At 61.1% G+C, this 17,718-nt stretch overlaps 1 protein-coding gene across 4 annotated transcripts in view; it reads right to left on the reverse strand.

Moving 5' to 3' along the window:
- Positions 1-5,173: 5,173 nt before the first annotated feature.
- Positions 5,174-17,718, reverse strand: part of CSNK1G2 (casein kinase 1 gamma 2) — a 46,386-nt gene continuing 33,841 nt past the window's right edge. For 3 of the 4 annotated variants that reach the window (XM_040591248.1, XM_040591250.1, XM_040591249.1), the window contains 11 exons: positions 13,361-13,401; positions 12,776-12,845; positions 12,250-12,398; positions 11,515-11,749; positions 11,200-11,285; positions 10,686-10,770; positions 10,432-10,580; positions 9,893-9,976; positions 8,124-8,228; positions 6,231-6,337; positions 5,174-5,727 (listed from right to left, as the gene is read on the reverse strand). In XM_040591248.1, coding sequence (XP_040447182.1) covers positions 5,673-5,727; positions 6,231-6,337; positions 8,124-8,228; positions 9,893-9,976; positions 10,432-10,580; positions 10,686-10,770; positions 11,200-11,285; positions 11,515-11,749; positions 12,250-12,398; positions 12,776-12,845; positions 13,361-13,401 — 1,166 coding nt within the window. In that variant the 3' untranslated portion in view covers positions 5,174-5,672. The remainder of the gene's footprint in view (positions 5,728-6,230; positions 6,338-8,123; positions 8,229-9,892; positions 9,977-10,431; positions 10,581-10,685; positions 10,771-11,199; positions 11,286-11,514; positions 11,750-12,249; positions 12,399-12,775; positions 12,846-13,360; positions 13,402-17,718) is intronic. The other variant, XM_040591251.1, reaches the window with a different exon arrangement.

Here is a 17,718-nt window from a genome sequence, read left to right on the forward strand (position 1 = left end):
TGTGGCCTGTCGTCCTCTTCTGCTCCAGCCCAGCAGGCGAGGCGAGGCCGTTTGCCGCGCCTGGGGGCTTGGCCAGCCTGTGCCCGGCGCCTGCCCTCCGCCTTCAAAAAGTGACGGAAAGTGGCCTTTTCCCTGAGGTGCCGCTGCTTCAGCACTACACGGTCTTGAGGGAGACCTCAAAACTAGAGCGCCTCTGGAGAGACTGCGGCATTTTCATGCTATTCTCATGAATTTGTGACAATCCTTTACCTTGGGCGGTTGGCGCCAGTGAACTGACCTCCCCTGTGACGGGCCCTGTGGAGTCGGGAAGGGGCAGCGGCTCCGGTGGGCAGGCGCCGGGTCCTGGTCCTGCGCTGGGTCCTGGTGGTGCTTCTTTCAAACTCCGTAGTGCGTTTCAAAGGCTGGGTGATCCTCAGATAACCCCGTGCAGCCTTCAGCAGCAGGGTCCTCCTACTAGTCGTTACTGTGCAAATTGAGTCCTTGGCAGATAGTGCCGGGGTTTGTCGGCTGAAGCAAGAGCGCTCGCCTCAGCTGGGCCCCTTGTTCCTGTTGTGTTGCTGCTGTTTCCGTGCACGTTCCAATGCATTTTCTCTTTGTTGGTTTCTGTGCATCGCTAACCCGCCCCTGGGCTGCTCCAGAGCCCCCCCCCCCCGATGCGAGATAGGGAGAGAGAGGCTTGAGGTGCAACAATAACGCAGCAGATGGACAAGGATTTATGGAACAGTTGAGGAAAACGTGAAAGATTTTCTGTTTGCCTGCAGATGTTTGCACAGTCCCCCTGTTGGGACAGGTGCAGGAGGAAGATGCGGTATTTACAGCGGCCATTGAGCTCAGTAATGTTGCAGGTGCCCCCTCTTGCCTGCGCGGGCCGGGGGCTTTTCCCCGTAAGCGGGGATGGCTGTAGCTGAGCAGGGACACGCAGTCGTGCCGGGAGGAGCTGGGAGGCTCGTGCCTGACCAGCTTTGTGGCCTCTGCCCGCTGGTGAAGGCTGAGAGCTGCTCCCCTCCGTAATTAAAGCAGGGCAGGGCAGGGTGGGCAGAGCCCCCGCAGCCTGCGTGGGTCTCGCTGGCCTCAATGCCGAGGTTCCCCTTGGCAAACCTCCGCTCCGGGCACATGCAGCCCTTGTAACTCACCGGGCGGTGGCTGCCCTGGTGTTGGGCTGCTCCAGGTGGGAGCCTGGTGGTCCTTGGCTGGTGTGGGGGGCTTGGTGCCGGCTGGGGAAGTGACACCCCCTCCTCTGGCTCCCTCCGCGCAGGCTCTGCCCTCGGCCGCGTCTCTCCTCAGCCACGCAGCAGCGATACTGCCAGGAACACTGCGCCGCCGAACCAGTAGCTATTAGAGATGTCAATAGCGTGTTACGTTCTCTAGGAAGACGTTGTAAGATGTGTATATTGTAAGCCTGCTTTAAGGGTAGGACGTTTTTAATAATGGCCAGTACTAAAAAAAAAACCCAAACAACAAACAAAAAACAACAACAAAAAAAAACAGGAAAAAAAATAGAAAATAGTTAAAAAAAAAAAAAAAAAAGTGATGGGTCCAGACTTAGTTATTGAGCCTGACTCTGTGCAATGCAGATGGTGTTGTGAGATGGATTAACGGGCCGGGCAGGGGGAGGCAGCCCCTCGGGATGTACCGGTGCCCACCTTCGCCTCCTGCCTCTGCCCCTTTCCCAAAGGCTGTGGGAGCTTCACGCTGGCACCGGGAGCTGTGGCTGGGCCCGCTGTGGCTGGGCCCGCGGTGGCTGCGGCACTGCGGGGCCTTTGTATATAGGGGTCCGTGGTGGGGGCAGGGAAGAGGCAGAGCTGCGCGCTTGGCTGTGGGAAGAGCGGGACCGGACGGGGGTGGGCGCCTCCCTTGCCTTGTCCCTGGAAGCATCTTGGCTTTGGTGCTGTTGGGTGACGCAGATTCTCTCCCCCAACGCCACATCCTTGCGTCGCCCCACGAGGGAGGTCTGGCTGCTCGTCCCGTCGGGGAGGGAGAGGAGCCAAACTCTGAACTACACCTGAGCAACTCCTGTTCTTCTGGCTTTTATGCAGTTTGATGCAATTCTGGCTTTTGTAGATAGATGAATGTAATTCATTGTTGGACATGCCTGTTCCCAAAAGTATGAGACATTCTGTTGTACCACGTCACCTTCCGAGCAGAGCTGGGACTGTCCCCACTCCAGTGCTGTATTGATGAATGTATCCGATGCTCTCGTTCCGTGTTCACACTCTGCTTCTGGCCAGCTTTGTGATTTGTAAATAGGAAATCAATAAAGACATTCAGGTTGTCTTTAGAGAAGTTTCCTCGTGATTTGAAGGCAGCGCCGGGAGGGCTGAGGGGGACCTGGGCTGAGCCCCTTCCCGGCCCTTCTCCCCCACCCGAGGGCCTGGGGTCCTCGGCTTCCCCCTCTGCGGGGTGTGGGACGAGCCCGACCCGTTGGGGGTCCTGGGGGAGGCAGATCGGTGCTTGGGAAGCCCCAGCCCTCTGGGGAACAAGGGTATGATGGAGCCCGTGGTTCTGTGGGGGCGGAGAGCAGGCGGGGGGCTGCTGGCATCCTGGCACAGCGGGGTGGGTTTAGCCTGTTGCTTTGTGACTGAATGACTTTAACTATGATTGAAGGTTTTTGGTAACTTGGATGCGCAGCAAAAGCCGCCGTGGCCGTGGGCATTCCAGGTCTCTGGAAACAGGGAACTCGTGTGCGGTGAGTGCGGAGTGAGGGGCTGCGGCCCAGGGCTGGGGGGCAGCTCCTGGCTGTAGCGGGGCTGAGGGATGGGCTCTGCCCGCCGGGGCTACAGCAAAGCGCCTTCCAGCAGTTCCCGCGCGTTGCTCAGCCCTGGCGGGGAGCTGGGGGGGTCAGCCCTGGCAGAGCTGCCTGGTGAGGGGGATCCTCCGGGCTGGGACAGGGGGAGCTTCCACCCCTTGGCTGCACCCGAGTGCTGGGAGCAGCCGGGACCTCGGCCTTGCCCCCTGCTCCAGGCACGAGGTCCTGGGGCTGGGTCATGCCCGGCTCGGGCACGATGCCCTCCCTGGGCACGATGCCCGCCCTGCCCTTCCTCCTCCTCCTCAGCTGGGAGGCTGAGGGCTCCCCCACCTGCAGCGGTCCAAGCCCTGCCCGTGTTGGGGCACCGGGCTCCAGAGGGGACCTGCCCTCCTGTGCCCCCAGTTCCCCACTCGCTGGCTTCGCACCGGAGCATCCAGCGGGATCCCTGGGCAGGGATCCGGGCAGGGAGCTGTGCTGCGGCTGTGCCCCCCTGCCCTCTCCCAGCCTTTCCTCCTGCTGCTCCACATGAAGGAGAACCACGGGGCCCTATTTTTGGCTCCGCACTAGTTTGCAGCAGGAAAGGCCGGGGTGAAGCCCAGCCGGAGGGGGGGGCGGTGGGGCCAAGGCAGTGCCTGCCCGGGGGGACAGTGAACCCGCTGCAGCCCCAGATGGAAAGCGGGGTGCTCGGCCAGTGCCTCCACCCTCAGGGTCATGCAATCAAGCGCAGGAGAATGCATAGGGTTTTAAAGATTTTTTTTTTTTAATGATTTTTTTGAAATTGTTTTTATTAAAAAAAAAAAAAGCCCCTAAATTCTATGGCTTCCAGGAAGCATCAGAGAAATTTAAATGCCATTTCTGTACACTTTGTTTTAAAGCAGTAACTAAACTCGCAATGGAACAAACGCCCTCATGTACAATCTCAGTATTTGGACTCCTCGCTGGAAGGACGGTAAGTCCGGGGGGCGCGGGCTGCCCCCGCGGCGGGACCCTTCCCCTCGGGGCTCCTCTTCAGCCTCCCCCTGGGTTGGGCTGAGCCGAGGCTCTGAGCCGGGTCAGCCGCTTCCAGTGAAAATTTTAAGGCGATTTTTAAAATTTGTTTGTTTGCCTCGTTGGGGAAACCGAGGTCAAACGTTGCATGTCACCCCCCCGCCCTGGCCGGGGACGCAGCAGCAGCTGGGGCTGCCCTGGCCCCTCCTGCCCCCCTGCAGCCCAGGAGAAGCCAAAGCCGGGGTCACTCCTGAATTTAGGAAGGGGGCCAGGGCGCAGCGCCCTCCCCGGCTGTGGCCCGTGGGTGCCCAGGCAGGGCTGGGTGGCCCCCCCGGGTGGCCCAGCTCCTCCTGCGATTCGGGGCCTCCAGTCCCCCAGAGATGGTCAGTTTGGACAAATGTTTCAAAGCAGCCACAGATGGTCCCATTCCCCCTCCCCGCTCCCCCCCCCCCCCCCCCCCCCCCCCCCCCCAAAGCCTCAGCACAGCTTCAGCCCCTCTCTCAGGGCAGAACAACAGGGTTTTGGTAAAGGTAAGTGTGCCCCCCCTGCCCCCCCCACCCCAAATGTGTCATGATCAATACACACAACAGCGCACGGGTTCAGTCACATGGGAAAGCTGCAGTGCCCTGGGGTGGTGAGGAACGGGGCGGGGGGGGGGGGGGTGTCTGTGTGTGTCTCTGTGTCTCTCTCCGTGTGTCTCTGTGCCTCTCTGTGTCCGTGGGTTTGTGTTTAAATTGCAAAAACTCCAGTTTCCCCCTGCCCCAGGATGCCACGGCAGCAGCTCCGGCACCACTGGTCCCCCCTGATGCCCTTCTCCGCTCGGCCGTGCTCACCACATGCCTCGTGCTGCCCACCCCGGCTGCGGCCCCCCCCCCCCCCCCCCCCGTGCCCGCTGCCCCCAGGAGCAGCCCCGGGGCTCAGACAGGTGGCAAACGGTCTGTTAACACCAGAGAGGCTGAGAAACCGTCGCCCCGCAGCCGCGACACTGCCCCTGCAAATACCTAAAGCTGTTGTGGCAACTGGTCCAGCCCTAAGACAGCGCAGCGCCAGCGGTGGGGCGGCTTCGCGTGTCCCCATGCTCTGCCACCTCCCTCCACGGGTCCCTTTGGTCTCAGCCCCGCGGCCCTGGCAGTGGCCGGGGCAGGCCGGTGCCCGGCTGTCCCTCGTCCCCAGGAGTCACCGGCCTGTTCCTGGCAGGACCAAACAGCGCCTGTATTGCTAGCAAAAGTGCATCGTAAAATGAACTGTAAACGCGTTTCCTCTCCCCTGCCCCGCACACCCCCCAGCACTTCTCACCGTACCGGAGACCGCACTGCTCGTCACCAAAGGCGTTAACGAAGGAGGGGGAACCCAACGGGGGATGCGGGGCCGGGGGCCTAAAGGAAGAGCAGAATTCAGTAACACTGAAGATGACGGTCAAAGACTGACGACTCAGCACTCTGCACCGAGACTCACTTTAAATTAACTTAAGAGACAAAGAAGCAACAGAAAAAAAAAAAAATTTCCTCCTTAGCCCACTGCTCTTGAAATTGTCTTCTGCTTCTTCTGACAGCGATGGTTCAGAGTCTGTTGACTTGATCCCCATTTTCAAACTTGTTATAGACTCAAAAGCATGTGGATTTGTTTCGGTTTCTTTCTTTTTTTTCTTCTTTTTTTCTTTTTTTTTTTTTCTCTTTTTGACAGACGCAGGAACTTCAGCGAAGTTGGGCTTGGTTCGAGTAAACGGCCACACACTGGGCGAGTGGCGGAGGAAAGGACAAGCAGTTTGGGGAGGCCCCGCTCCCCGCCTGCGCGTGGGGCGCTGGGGGAGGCCGTCCGGCTCGGCCCCCCCCGTCCCCTTCCAAACCGAGGGGCCGCCGCCGGCTCCGTAGGTCAAGATCCAGCCACGGCCAGAGGGAGAGGAGCCATCGTGCACGCCGCTCCACCCGGCCCCGGCAGCTCACTTGCGACGCTTGGTGGTTTTCCTCTTCCTTCTCTTGAAGAAACAGCAGCACCTGGGGACAGAGGGGACCCTGTCAGCGCCCAGGCCGTGACATAGATGGACTCAGCAGCCCCGCGGTCGGGGCAGAGAAGCCCCTTGGCGTCCTGGTGAGCCCCAGGAAGTGCCCCATGGGGCTGGACGGCGAGCACCGCGATGGCCACGGTGAGTGACACCTGCCACAGCGACTGACACTGACCAGGGTGAGTGACGCCGGCCATGGCACACAATGCCAGCCATGGCAAACGCCAGGGCTCCCGGAGAAGGAACGGCCCCAGAACCATGCGTGTCCCTCTGCGCTGGCTTTGGGGAGCCTCAAGGCTGGGCAGGGCGCAGTGGGAAGGGGCTGGGGGTGGCGGTGGCCCTGCAGGGACACCTGTTGTGGGGTGCCAGGGGAGAGCGGCAATTACTCGCACTAGATCTGGGCTGCTCCCCCCTGCAGGGCAGCGGCTGAGGCCCTGCCAAAACCCATGTCCATCCCGGCCCGGTGAGAGGGAGGCAGCAGGGCTGCGTCCTTACTTTGTATCGTCTGTCACCTCCACCTCGGTGGGGGCTGTGATGGGGGCGTTCGAATGTCCTGCCGTCGGGTCGTCCGTGTTCAGCTCTCCGTTGGTGGAGCTCATCACCTGGGGAGAGACGAGCGTCAGTGCAGGGCAGACCGTGGGGCACAGGCCGGTCCTTAGCCTCGTCCCCCACCCCATGGCAGCTGCGTCCCAGAGAGGGGCAGCCCAAGGGGGTGGCACGACCCCCCCAACCCTGCACGAGCCAGGAGCAGCCGGAGCAGGGCAACAGGACGGTGCCCTTACCCAGACAGCGGTGCTCAGCCTCGGTGCTGAGCACTCCTGAGCAGCCCCATCACACAGAGGGGTGTGATCCCCTCAGCGTCTCCGGGAGGATCCTGCTCCTGGGCAGCCCTGTGTACCCCACCGAGGGATCCTGGCTCCTGGGAAGCCCTGCGTACCCCACGGGGAGAGGGGCCTGCTGGCAGCCAGCCCCACCGTGCCCGGGAGCCACAGCCCTGTGAAGCTGTTAGCTCCGGGGCGGCCCTGCCGTGGCCGAGCAACTGGACACAGCTCCTGCTCCCCAGCCCCAAGCCCCAACAACACCGGCCCCTGCGGGACACAGCCCAGCACCCACCCTGTGGGCTCCTGCCCCCTCGCTGGGGCAGCGGGGCCATGCACAGTGCCAGGGCTGGGAGATCCAAGTCACCAAAGCAAGGATGGGGTTGGCACAGGCAACTGGGACTTGCCTGAACCCCCACCGCCCTCCTGCGCCCACCGCCCCCAGGCAAAGCCAGGAGCTCCCTTGGGCTGCGCAGGCCGCAGGATGGCCAAGCTACTCGCCCCTGGCGAGGAGGCTTGGCCTGACCCAGACTCATGGAGGAGCTGCCCTCTGACAGCCACGGTGCCCAGCCACAGGGCTACGGCAAGCTACAGCCCCCCGAAACAAGCTCAGAGACCCCTGTGCATCACCAACACCCCCCTGCAGTGCCGGGGGCAGGCAGAGGACGAGGGGCTGGCTGGCAGAGCGAGAGCAGGGAGCAGCCGCCGTGGCAGGGAGGGGATGTGGTACGGGAGGAGCGGGGCAGGGCACAAGCTGGCCCCACGCTCTGCCCCGGCCCTGCGGCAGCAGCGGAGGGAGCCAGGCCCAAGCCTGGGACTGAGCATCAGCAGAGAGTCACCGTGGGACAGCAGGAAGGAGCAGCAACGGCGGGGATGGAAGCAGACGGAGGAAGCAGCGCGGGCACAGCTGGGGGACACCCATCGTGGATGCCCCGCCACCTGCGTGGGCTGGATCCCACCAGCACAAGAGGGGCTGAGCGGCAGAGGACAGAAGGCTGCGAGGGCAGCGAGCACATGGCTGACGGCGCGAGTGCAGGACCGAGGCGGGGAGATGAGGCCAAGGACTGCCCGGGGAAAGGGAGGAAAAGCAGGGCTCGAAGCCGTCGCTCCACTCACAGAGGCACAGGGAAGTCCCCACACGGGATAAGGCCGCGTTGTCCGGCACTGCTGGGATGAGCGGCGCTGGGAGCAGAGCCCGATGCCCACCCGGCTGCTCATGCCGCTGCGTGGCACAGAGCCAGCGCTTCCTTCACCTGTCTCAACCGCCCTCCAAGTCCCAGCGGCAGCACCAAGGGAGCCTGGCAGCCCCCGGGCAGCAGCGCCAGCCTCGCCCGTGAGCCATGAGCATCCCACACCGTGGGGACTGGGCAGCACGTGTTGCAGCCTGGGCGAGATGCTGGGCATGCGTGGCCCTGGTGCCGCCCCAGGGCCGGGGAGCAGGGCTGACCCCCTGGCACGGCTGGCAGACACACGTTGGCCTGCGCCTGGCCGTGCAGGCAGCTTGTGTGGCGCAGGTCGGCTCCGCTCCCTCCCGCGCCCGCCCCTGCCCTCGGCGCGTGGTTGCATGTACCTGGACGGACCCCCCGAGCCTGCCGGCTGCCAGGTGAGCTCCCAAAGGCTCCTCGGCAGGCTGCCCACCGGCCTGAGGATCCCACAACTCCGTCCCCTCGGGCGGCTGCTCGCGACAGGCAGGAGGAACAGAATGAAAAGAAACAAAAGAAAAGAGGAAGAATGGGGAAGAGAAGGGACAGGTGGAGGGAAGGGGCGGGGAGAAGAGTGGCAAAGGGAGTCGAGAAAATAAGACATGCAAAAGCAAAAACATGACTGGAGCAGCTCGAGTTTTTGATTGTGGAAGGCACTCGTGCAGCACCGTCCCGGCAGCTTCCCAGGGCAGTCCCTGCGGTGACACGGTGGGTCTGCATCCCCCCTGCCAGGTACACGCACACACCCCCACCTCCAGCAATGCAGCTGGGCTCTGGGCACGTCCAGCTGAGGGCATGCTGCCCCACGGAGCACGGCCAGCCCCACGCAGGGCCAGTGGCTGCGTTTTGGAGCAGGCTGGGCCAGCAGAGTCACTCGCTGCGCAGGGAGACACAGGCAGGCCAAGGCGACGCTGCTGGCCACTCTCCTGCAAGCGCAATGTTCCGAGGCTGACGCAGATCTTTGTGGGGCAACTGCGAGGAAGTGAGCTGTGCTGCTCCTCAAGCTCACGGGCTCCTCAGCTGTCCAACAGCGGGGGAGCACCTCGCTGCCAAACCCTTGCCACGGTGAGCGTGGCACGGCCCCACGGCTGCTGGGAGACCCTGCACCCCCAGGCTGGAAACCGTTCCCACGCGGTGGGAGTTCTGTGCTTGGCTTTCCCCCCTGCTCTCAAGAAGGGATGGCGAGCGCGGCAATGCTCGGACGCTGCAGGGAGAGAGCAGACCTGACTGGGAAGAACGAGCCATGGGCACTTCGAAGATGTTGCCCTCTCCCTAAGGAAGCGCTGCCCTGCCACCAGGGCTGTCCCAGGCTCCCTGTGCTTGGCCAGGGGCACCACGGGGCACCACAAGGCCGATAGGTGACTGAGGGAGGCAGGATGCTGCACCCTCGGCTCCAGCACCCTGCAGGTGCCCTGCTCCCCACGGAGGTTCAAGGCAACAGGATGAGTGCCCATACAGGACTGCTGGGGAAACACGTAAGGTTTTGCACTTGATAGCAGCAGTCCCCGCGCCAGGGTAGGACAGGCCACCGCACCAGAGCAGGGCCGGGCAGCCCAGCCCTGTTCCGCAGCAATCCAGGCAGGGAGCTGCCCGCACAGCTCTGCCCGTCTCCCTGCCCCGGGCTGTGCCCAGCTCAGCCCCACGTGCCCTGACGGTTCCCAGGGCAAAGCCAGCACCACTCTCCAGCACGGAGCGAAACGCTGCCACGCTGCCCCACAGATCCCCCCGTCCCATTGAGAAAGTGGTACCGCGTACAGAGCAGCAGGTTAATCCCGTGGGGACACGGCGCTGGGGACACCGTCCTTAGCGCAAGGTGGCTCAGCCTGTACCGTGCCCACAGTGTGCCGGCTGAAGCCCAAGCCTGGCGCTTCCCCGCCGTGCTCCAGCATTCCACGCTGCTTCCTCCCGCTTCCACCAGGCTGCCTGGCCCCAGGGACACTGCCCCGGTCCCCCTGCTAGCCACAGACCCAGGCGTGCAGGGAGGGAGCCCTCCCACAGACAGCACTGGGGGAAAATGGACGCTCCAGCCCCTGCTCCCAGCCAGAGGCCCCGCCGGGCTCTGTGAGTCCGGGAGCAGAAGCCTGCGCCGCGCACGACCGCGGTCCCGTGCCCCAGCCAGGGCAGTGCCGCCGCTCACCTGGTGTTTGGTGTGTGGCTGTGCTTTGTCTCTGTTCGGGGGCTGCACCTGCACCTCGCTGTGCATCGTGCCAATGGGGGTGGGCTGGGGACACGACAAGGACAACATCAGCCACAGCACAGCAGCCACCCCGCACCCAGCCCCTGGCCAAGCATGCAAAACACCCCAGAACCGGGGCCTGATCCCTGCCCCAGCAGCTCCACGCTTGGGATTTGGCTGCAGAGAGCCCATGGAGGGTGCCCACCACCAGAAAGTGAGGTGCCAACTCAGCTGCTGGGGTCCCCTTAGCTCCCGGAGCCCTGCATTTCTGAGTCACAGCTTTAACTCATTGGCATGACGGTCCCAGCTTGGAGCTGGCATCTCGAGGACTGGTGGAGCTATCCCTTGGGCGCGGACGTGGGTGGCAGGGATGACTGCCGACCTGCACCCTCCCTGGCTGCTGCCTCAGACCACACTGACTCCCCACCATGCTGCCCACCGCCCCGAGAGTGCCCTGGGCCCCAGCACCCTCTGTCCGCCCCTGCTCCCTCACCACTCACCAGCGGTTTCCCTGCCCAGTCGTATTCATAGTCGAACACGTAACCGTTCCTCTCAAACAAGTCTGTGAAGAGCTTCCGCAGGTAGTCGTAGTCAGGCTTCTCAAAGAAATCCAGCCGCCGCACGTAGCGCAAGTACGTGGCCATCTCCTCTGTGGGGACAGAGCGGGCTCAGGTGGGGCAGGGGGACAAGATGCCAGGCCAGCGGGTTTGGGGCCAGGCTGGGGCCAGGGCCAGGCCATGCAGAGTGCCCTCACCTGGGAAGTTCTCACAGAGCACCTCCACTGGAGTGGCTCTTTTAGTGTCGCCGATCTTCTGATACCTCTCCTTCAGCGTGTCAGCCTGGCAGAGACAAGGAGCAGGTCAGCACGAGGACCAGGCATGTCCCCCGAGCAGGGAAGGCACTGGGTCCCATCAGACCACAGATGGTTTCCTGGGCCCCCCTTTCCAGGCAATAGTGAGAGCTCATTCCCAGGGAATCCCCTCACCCTGGGCAGGTCTGAAGGACAAACACCAGGGAGTGCGGTTCCAGGACAGCCGCTGCGAGAGCTGCTGGGATTCCCACAAAGCAAGGGGGACACCTGCAGCTGCTCAGCACAGCAAGGGCCTGGCACACAGCTCAGAGCAACAAACCCTGCATCTGGTGGGGTGCCAACCCTCCAACAGCCCGGGGGCCAAAGCTTCTCCCCCTTTCCCCGATGCTGCCCATGCCAGGGCAGAGCCAAACCCACAGTGCAGCCGTGTCCAGGGACAGCGGGCGCCAGTAGTTACCTTGAGGCCTTGCCAAGGAAGGCTCCCACGGAGGAAGTACATAAACATGTGCCCTAATGCTTCCAGGTCATCCCTGCGGCTTTGTTCTACACGGAGGGAAAAAGAGACACAGGTATGTTCCCACTACAGCCACCACCCCTGCTCCCACCAGACCCTGCAGCACCCCAAGCCCCCTGCCAACATTCCAGGCTGAAGAGCAGGAGAGGCAGTTTGTCCCCAGTCCCACCTCTGGCCGGGGGCAGCTCGCACCCTGCAGGCCCCCTCCCCTCTCCCCTTCCACCCAGAGGCGGTGCTGGCCACACAGTACGCACACACCTTTCCCAAGGTGGGTGTTGATGCTCATGTAGCGTGCTGTCCCTGTCAGGCTCTTGTGCTCTCGGTAGGGGATGTGTTTTTTGGTCTCGGGGTCAATATACTCTTTGGCCAGGCCAAAATCGATGATGTGGATGGTGTGCTGCCGCTTGCTGCCCGGCCGCCCCACCAGGAAGTTCTCTGGCTTGACATCTCTGTAGATCAGGCTTTTGGTGTGGACATACTCCATCCGTGTGATCTAGGGGCAGAAGCAGATGTCAGCACCATGGCAGAAACGCACCATGATCCTGCATGCCTCCCTGCACCTCCTCCCCTGGGCCTGACTCTGCTCCGATTGCCATGTCCCCAGCCAGCAATCCTGCTCCACTCAGCCTGTACTGGGTTGACAGGATGGGCACAACATGTCCTCCAGCCCCGGGAGACAACCTCAGTCTGGCCGCATCTTGCATACATAGTGAGAGATGCTCGTTTGTGCTCAGAGGGGCTGTGTGGGGTGAGGGAGAGCCCTCCTGCATCAGGGAGAGGTATGAAGGCGGTCTAGGGTGTGCCAGCAGGCAGCATCTCCTGCGGCACGCCGGGCACTGGCTCGCACCTCCTTCCCCTCCCCTTCCCTGCAGGGTCCCCACGCTGCCTGACCGCTGTGCCCACGCATCACCCCACTCCCCCAGGGTGGTCTGCAGCCAGGCGGGCTGGGTGAGCTGCGCAGAGCTGCTGCCGAGGTGGAGGTGCTGCGCTCACCAGCTGGATTGCGATCATCAGGACGGTCTTGAGCGTGAAGGTCCGATCACACAGATCAAAGAGATCTTCTAGGCTGGGTCCTAGCAGCTCCAACACCATGGCATTGTACTTCCCGCAGGGGCCAAAGTAGTAAACCTGAGGAATTCCTTCTGCAAGAGACGGAGCAGGGGCTGTCAGGGTTTGCAACGGAGCTGAGCAGCACACAGCCATGCTGTCACGGCCATGCCACTGCTGGAGTTGCTACAGGGGGCTGCAGATGGGGGGATGTCTCTGCACTGCCCTCCCTCTGTGCTGCAGAGAGCACGAAGGAGGCAGCTCCATCTGCATCCCCGACTCTGCTGCGGGGGAGGCACGGGGGAAAGGACTAAATAAAAAAGGATCAAAGATTAGATGTGGCCGAGCAGATGGGCAGGAGTTGCTCAGGCTGGAAGCAAAGTTGCAGAGTCACATTTATAGGAAGCCTCTCTTTCCTGGCAGTGTCACCCGGGCAGCCACCTCCCCGTGGCAGCTCAGCCCAGCCCCATACCTGCATTGCCGAGCTGTTTGTAGAACCGATACTCCAGGTGCAGCTGGGGGGCCCGGGATTTTATGGGTTCCTTGGAGGAGAGAAGAACAGTTAAGGCTGTTGTAGGGAGCAGGATGTTAGGGAAGTCAGGGTGTCAGACACCTCTTTCAGTGCTGGCAGCAGCTGGACTGAGAGCATTTGGGGTTGGGAAAAAACAGCATAAAATGGAGATGAAGCCTCAGGGGACAATGAGAGAAAGCCAGCCTATGTGGAAGCCAGATCCACCCCCTCCAGAAAGATCTGGGTGCTGGGGTGGACATTAATGGGAGCAGGTACCAGTGGGGACCACCCTCTCCCAGAGGTCTCTGCCGCTGGCACCAGCTGAGCACAGCATGGGCCACAGTGAGGTCCTGGAGAAGCAAAGACCCAGCTCTTCCCTCCCCAGGCCCAGATCACCCCACCTGCGATGACGCGCACTGCTCTGCCTGCCCTCAATTCCTGGCAGTGAGCACAGCTCCCTGCGCAGCCACCCGTCCATCATCCATCACAACGTGCTCTAACAGCCTGGGCCTGAACATCACCTGCCCCAACCACGGAGGGACTCACCAATTTGATAGCTACGTATTCGTTTGTGTAGAGGTTCTTTCCTGCAGGGAGAAACATGAAAAAGGCAGTTGAAAGCAAGTGAGCCTTTGCATTAACCCCACTTCACACCCTCCGCAGTCCCCAAGGGCTCCTGGGCTGCAAAACGTCCTGAACAGGTTCAGCAGCTCCCACAACACAAACAGGCCTTGAGGCACGAGCAGGAACCCACTGCAAGGAGTTGCAACATGCCTATTAATTACCCTCAGATGGGGTACGTGGATTCTTCTGGGATGGGCAGGCTGCTGGGGGGCTGGAGCCAAGTCTGCTGGGAGGGGGCAGTGTCCCAGTCCAGGCCTGCAGGGATGTGACTGGCCAAGGCAGGAACGAAGCTGGGACTTGCTGTTTCTCCCAGCCACAGCCCTGCATGGAGAGGGGCCGCCCTGCTCTGGGGGGGCCCTCCAGAGTCGGGGGATGCTGCTTTGTGGGCGGTGGGACCACGCAGAGGGTGACAGGGAGCAAGGACCCCCAGGAGCACTGAGGCAGCTCGAGGCACTGCAGCTGGCAGCAGTTCAAAGCCACCGCAGGTAGGTGGAAATCCCTTCCCCAAGGCTGGGGTCACTCCTGGGGATGCCACACGTGTGTACACATGCATGCGACTCAACCTCATCCTTTGGGATGCTCCCACCCACCCGAGGGTGCAGGGGAAGCCAGGAGCAGACCCACGGCACGGCCCAGACGGAGGAGCTGAAGGCATCTATGTACTGCACAGAGGGCCAGGCGGCTGTCTCCAACTGCCCAGGAGAGCTGGAAGGGCAGCCACGCCACCCCAAAACCCTGTAAATGACCTGCTAGAAAGCTCAGCACCTTCACAGGAGTTCTCACACCCATAACTACAGAGAGGTTGAACCAACGGGGTCTGCACATCACCCCACTCATCCCAGAGAGGAAGAGAGCATGAGGAAGGTGCTACACACCTGAAAAGAGTACAACCTCTGCCTCGGGTCCACAAAAGAAAAGATTACAGAGGTTTGCAGAAACCTTCTGCCAGAGCCCTTCAGGACACCAGGGAGGTGGGAGTTAACCGCAGCAGGTTCCCTTCCACAGCACGCACAGCCAGCAGACACGAGATCCCACTGCCTGGCATGTGCGTATCTGATGGAGCTGCATCTGTCTCCTCGGATTTTCTCCAAGCAATTTGCTCAGGGAACAAGCTCCTCCTGGCATAAGATTTCATCTGCTCTGACTGCTGCCCTCCACCTGAAGCAGCAATAAATCCTTGCCGGGTGACATCAGAGCCAGCTGCTGAGCGCCAGCGTCGGTGGCAGGATTATGGGAAGAGGGATGAATGGGAGATATTAATGGAGCGGCTCCTCCCAGGGACCAGCTCTGCAGCCAAGGAGGGACTCAATCCTGCTGCTTCACTGACCCTCTCCCATCCCAGGGGACCTCTGCCAAGCCACTTTGTCTCCTGCCCCTGCAAAACCAAATCCTGTCACAGCAATTTGGAAGGTGATTTGGGAGGGCAAAACGCCTGGCTAACACAAGCATACGGCAGACCCAGGGGTTTTGGCCCATCACAGACTGACATTCCTGGGCAAGAGGTGGGACATCCCCCAGACCCGGGCACGGCTCCAGAGGGCTCAAGGAAACCCTCAAGTTCGTTGGGAACTTGGTTGGGGCAGGGAAGAACTGAAATCTTGACAGACCCCAGTGCAGCTCCCTCACCCCCACTGCTAGCAGTCACCTCCCGACAACTTCACGGGGAGAGAAGGCAGCAAGCTGGCAGGGAGGAGAAGCGCGTGCAGGCAACTTATCTTCCACGCACCAGGACCTCTGTGTTTTGCAAACAATCGCAAGGGAGAGGAAGTCGGTGGGGATGCAGGGGCAGGCAGAGCCCAGCCAGGCAGTCGTGGCTCTGCCTGTGACATCAGCAGAGTCCCCACATGCGCCCCAGCTAAGGTGGGCTCTGGCCTCAAGGCCATACAGTTCAGTCCAAAAAAATCCCTGTTGCCTTCACGGCAGCAACATGCAATCAGAAAACTCACAGCTGGGTTTTCCCTGAGGTTAAACTCAGCCTGAAGAGGGAAAAAACCAACATGGGAGGATACCTGCCAGAGGGGCCTGCAAAACCCACACAGCACAGCAGGGAGGGAAAAGGGAAGGAGGCAGGAGCATCCCCAGCGGGACCTGTGCTTGAAGAGGTCCACCCCATCCCTGTTACGTGGCATCTGTCCTGCCCCCACCATGCTGACCCCCCAGTGGTTTGCTAGCACAGAAAGCTACCCACAAAAATGCTCTGGGAGCTGGCAGCCCTCCCCCAGCCCAAGAAACGAGTCCAAATCATTTGATACCCTCACGGTTCACCCCTTCCTGTAATGCTCGGAGTGCCTGGACAAAGCTGATACAAACGACAGAGGAGCAGAGAGAGCACTGTCTAACCATCGCTGCTGTCTAATCACCACCATCCTCTTCCTCTTCTCCAATTAAAAAAAAAAAAAAGGTGCAAAGAGCAGAACTGGTCTATCATGAGAAAAAAGAAAAAAGGCAAAAGGAAAGAAAAAGCACAAGAGCAATGAGGGAGGGCTGCAGGGTCTTTGTCTTGGCAGGGTCCGGCCAATTCTGGGGAACTCCCCACTCCAGCTCCTGGAGCAGCTCCTGCAACTGCCCCCATGCCACCCCCTCCGCCAAGTGCTCACTAACAATGATAACTTTTGAACACCTAAAATGTGCTGGAGTTCACAAAGTGCCCCAGGGGAGGACTCAAGCACGCAGTGCTGCATGATTCATAGAAGAAAAGGTGCTTTTGAAAGAAAAAAGTGGCAAGATGGCCTGCAGAAAGCAAATTATTCGCATTTGCAGAGAGGCCTTTGCCCTGCTCAGTGCTGGCGGCACCTCTGAATCCAGCTGCCAGCATGTGCAAGATGCAGCGTGATCAGAGCCGTGATCAGAGCCAAGCCAAAGTCACCCATGGGAGGTGGCAGCCAGACCTGGGGTCCCTATCATGTTTAAAAGCCGGACATGGCTTTCCCTTAACCCGGTGCTAACCCCCGAACTGTCCCCCTCCTGAAAGCGCCCTTGGCAGCAGCGTGGTCCGGCACCTGCTCCTGCAAGTCACAGCAGCCCGAGGACGAGCCGGGCTCCCGACCCGGTCCCCATCCAAGTGGCTTCCCCTGTGCCAGCCCCTCTGCCCAGCACTGCCCTTCAGTCAGGGCATGGCACCACACTGACCATGCTGGGAGCCTCTGCGCTATGGCCCTGCCTGCAGCAGGAGCACCGAGTTGCTCCTGGGCACTGGGACCAGTAATTTGGCTTCTCTGGTCTCCAGGCGATGCAGCTGAGGAGCACGGGAGACAGCAGCTCTGTGCAAAAGCAGCCAGGCACCGGCCCAGCACCGCAGCCCCAAGCTGCATCAGTCCAAGAAATGACAGTTCCTTGGAGCACTGGGGTTTAATACCATCACAAAAAAAGAAGTTATTTTAGAGTTTGACCTTCCTCTTAGAGGAGTCTCTGAAAGACCAAGAAGAAAAACAAGTGTGAGCCATTAGCAAGGGAGGCAAGAGGAGCAGTTAGCTGGCAGCACGTGGGCTCTTCTCTCCCACAGCCTACCCCAAAGACCCCCGTGAGCCGCCTCCAGCACGAGGTGGGTCCGCAGCTCCAGCCAGCTGCCTTTCAGAGGTGGCTGAGCCCTTCACCACAGGCGCACGTAGGTCTCTGTGGAGCCGAGGACAGAAGCGTATCACGTGCGGTGTGCTGAGCCCAGCCTGCATTTTCTGCAGGTACCTTTTGCAGCCCCCAAGAAGTAACCCCCCTGCGAGTAGCCAGGAAGCTGCAGGCTGGGGGTGAGAGCCACAGCTCAAGAGAGCTTGGGAATGTCCCCAGCACTCGCACGTGACTGTTCAGCTGGGATGTGGCCCCAGCCCAGCTGTAGTAGTGACCTGCTGCTGGCTCATACACTGCGCAAGGACACCCCCCTCTCATTTTCTTCCCTCCAAAATGCTGGTTTTACTTTTAAAAAGTAAGGTAACTTCTAGCTTTTAATTTTGAAGAAAAAACACTGTGTTTCCAAGCTGCCATTAGAAATCAAAGCAGCCGGCTGGGGGAGAGGGACGAGCACTGGAAAGCTGCAAAAAGCACGCTTGCAGAAGGTTATTGCAGGAAGAACAGAAGCAACAGCCTCCACCAGGTCCCCATCCCTCCCAGCACCCTGGTGCAGCTCTGTGGCACAGCCCTACCAGAGCATTGGCCTTGGGCCAGGCTCAGGGGGGTGGCCATCAAGGAAGCCCCCTGCCCAGCAGCTCCTGGCTCCGAAGTGTGCTTCTGAGGCAGCCCAGCAGCAGGTGGAGCTCAGGGAAGGGGGCTTTGATACCACCCAGGTACTT

Source organism: Falco naumanni, chromosome 4 (genome assembly GCF_017639655.2).
Source record: "Falco naumanni isolate bFalNau1 chromosome 4, bFalNau1.pat, whole genome shotgun sequence".
NCBI lineage: Eukaryota > Metazoa > Chordata > Aves > Falconiformes > Falconidae > Falco > Falco naumanni.